General features: G+C 35.9%; 1 protein-coding gene across 1 annotated transcript in view; it reads right to left on the bottom strand.

Moving 5' to 3' along the window:
• spint1b (serine peptidase inhibitor, Kunitz type 1 b) overlaps positions 1-3070 on the bottom strand; it is a 23612-nt gene that overhangs the window by 14613 nt on the left and 5929 nt on the right. The window contains exons 3-4 of the mRNA XM_016462797.1: positions 1998-2155; positions 1548-1689 (exon numbers count right to left, since the gene is read on the bottom strand). Coding sequence (XP_016318283.1) covers positions 1548-1689; positions 1998-2155 — 300 coding nt within the window. The remainder of the gene's footprint in view (positions 1-1547; positions 1690-1997; positions 2156-3070) is intronic.

The following is a 3070-nucleotide window of genomic DNA, read 5'->3' as shown; positions in this document are numbered from 1 at the left end:
CAGACAAATATTGTCTGATCGTAACAAACCATACATCAATGGAAAGCTTATGTATTCAGCTTTCAGAAGATGTATAAATCTCAGAAATTTCAGTATAAATTTCAGAAATATTTCCCTTATGACTGGGTTTGTGGTTCAGGGTCACATATAGACAACTAGTCTGTAACTATCAACTTGGTTACTGGTTCACCCTAGCAACCATCCAGAGGAGCCTAGCAACTGTATAGGAACATAAACAAGCACCAGAATATCAGAGACATGATGTTGGGCTCTACTGGCAACCACCCAGAACAACCAACCAAAGACCTAGCAACCACCCTGAACACACTAGCAACAGTCTAGCAACCACCCAGGGTAGGGCAGCCACTGTAGCAACCACATTTGTAAGCACCCTATCAACTGCAGTGTTGCCACGACAGGCACCACGTATATTTCCTTCAGAAAATGTACTTATTATTTTTGCTTTAGGCATAATCCTCTCTAAATTTTGTATGACTTATGACAAACAATTCCCTAAAGTAAATATATGCATGTGTAAAGTTGTTGTTTAATGGAATATCATTATCTTAAAAGTAAAAAAATTACATGTTCCATCACACAAAATGTGCTGCTGTAGTCATGAACCAGACATGGATGCGTCACATAAACAGGGTGATTAGACAGTGAGTAAAAAGCATTTGCATGCAATGATTCAACAGCTGCTAAAACTGACCTAATTTCTTCAGTGGGTTCATTCTTCTGTCATTTTACCATAAAATACTTTATTGATATCTATTTCCCCTCCTGCTGCCCCCCTTTTCCACCTTCATATTTTTCCCTCTCCAGTTCTTTTTGCCTCTTTGTTAGGCAAGTCCAAAATGTCATTTGTGACATTTACTGAAGTTTGAGGTTACAGAAGGTTACAGAAGAGAATGCTACGAGATAATTTATCTTCACAGTTTGCTGTAATTCATTAATAGGTCTTTGCTGGGGGTGTGTTTTGTGTTTACGCAGAGCAGTTATCCATATACTGCGCAACTATGACTCAAAGCCTGTAACACGTCAAACCGGTTCTGCACATTTGCAGAGGGAGCGGTAAGGTCTCTCACACAATAAAAACACACACACAGAGAGAGAGAGTCATCCCCAACCCATCACTACATTAGTTATTTGTAAGCCTAAGACATGTCTGAAAATGTGCTTTACCTTAATCTCCTTTATTTTTTACTAACACAGTTTGTCATAAGAGACAGCAATATTCATAGTACACATTACACAATGCCATTTTAAAGCATAAACCACATTAGTACAAAACGTTTCTTTATGTTAAATATATCAACATAAAGCTCTGTTTATTTCCAAGTTTATTTTCCAGGTTAAAAAATACTATGGTATTCTTAAACATTTACAAAGATGACAGGTAGGAGAACAACTCCATAAAAATAAGTTAGCACTATAGTTTGTTTTTCCATTTACTTCTCATTAATAGTGAGATAAATATGGAGCCTTATTTCTAAAGGTATAAGCCTAGGAGTGCGTCAGCAAAGCAAATTAAAAATAATACTCACGCTCAGATTGCTCAGGAGTGAGAACCAAGAGAGTGACTTGAGCAGAATCAGAATGGTGTGCAGAATCTGTCACTGTCAGTTTGAACTTATACACCCCAGGTACCAACTTGGACACCTTCACCTGGTCTGGCAGATCAGTTTTCTGTTGAGCAGTTAATTAGATTCAGATCAGATATTGGGTATTATTATGCTATAAAACAAAAGCTGTCAACTAGTGAGTGAGGGAAACATGGAGACATTTCTTTTTATGTTCTACATAAAGTTATCATACTCATACAGGTTTGGAATGACATGAAGGTGAGTAAATAATGACAGAATTCGCTTTTTTAAGATGACAAAGAAACAATCCCTTAAAAGCATCTTAATTCATTTTAACATCATAACTGGAAACATAATTGCCTGACAACATTAATATCATATCAGCTCAAACGCTAGAATCCAATATAATACCTCTATACGGACAGATTCATCTCCACTGATGAGAATCCATTCGTAGCTGATGATGTCCCTATCATCCCAACTCTCAATGCCATTCAGCAACACCTCCTCATTAGGCTGGACCACCACATCCCGTCCAGCATTGGCAATGGGCGGTTTGTCCTTCCCAGCTGAAGAAAAATATCAATGATATTCCACTCACTAGTAAATAGTCACTGCTAAAGAATGTACATGACTTAAAATAACAAAAGAATAGTTACTGTGTGATTATACACATTCATATCATGGTCATATACTTGTTGAAATGACAATCACTCAGATTTAAAAAATGAAATAAAATTCATTCATATAATTAGGCCTACACCTTGCTTGATTAAAGACAAAATATCAATCTTTTATACACCTAAAAATGAAAAAAATACCTGATGTATCTTTATAATATAACCCTCTAGAGAACCTCTACCTTTTTGAAAAGGGCTGAGTCAGAAGATGGTACCCATAAGTTCCTGCCAAAATTCTAATGAAAGTCAACAGTTCTTCCAGTAATGGCATCATAAACCTGAAAAGTACGAGTACACTATTTTGCTAATGTGGCAGTCTGAGGGACCTTAAATATATATATATATATATTTAGAACAGATGAATGGAATCAGCCCCTGTACACACACAAAATTAAAAAGTTGCTGCACAGAATAAGAAAATTATGATTCTTAAAGTCTTTAAACTGAAGGTGACCTCATGTTTGTTAACATTCATTTATTAATATATTATTTTTCAATATTTTACTATTGTAACAATAATTAGCTATGATGCTGGGGTACTTGGACAAAACAAGCTGAAAAGTTGCAACTAAGTTTATTACTGTATTGTGATGTATTTCTAGGTGAAATGAACTATCAAAAATGAACTATCGAGACTTGATTACATTTACTGGTTATTGACTGGATTGTGAAAAGTGAGCACTGTGTGGACTGAAGGCAGATCTGAGAGCCACTGGCTTAATTGCTGCACAACCTTGCATTCATCATACACATCCAGTGAGTCATTTAACAGGAAGAGTAAGTTAAGACATTTGGAAATATATA

This window comes from Sinocyclocheilus anshuiensis, unplaced genomic scaffold, assembly GCF_001515605.1.
Source record: "Sinocyclocheilus anshuiensis isolate Anshui unplaced genomic scaffold, SAMN03320099.WGS_v1.1 scaffold937, whole genome shotgun sequence".
In the NCBI taxonomy this organism is placed as follows: domain Eukaryota; kingdom Metazoa; phylum Chordata; class Actinopteri; order Cypriniformes; family Cyprinidae; genus Sinocyclocheilus; species Sinocyclocheilus anshuiensis.
The sequence above is the reverse complement of the archived record's forward strand: the minus strand, read 5'-3'. Positions and strand labels throughout refer to the sequence as shown.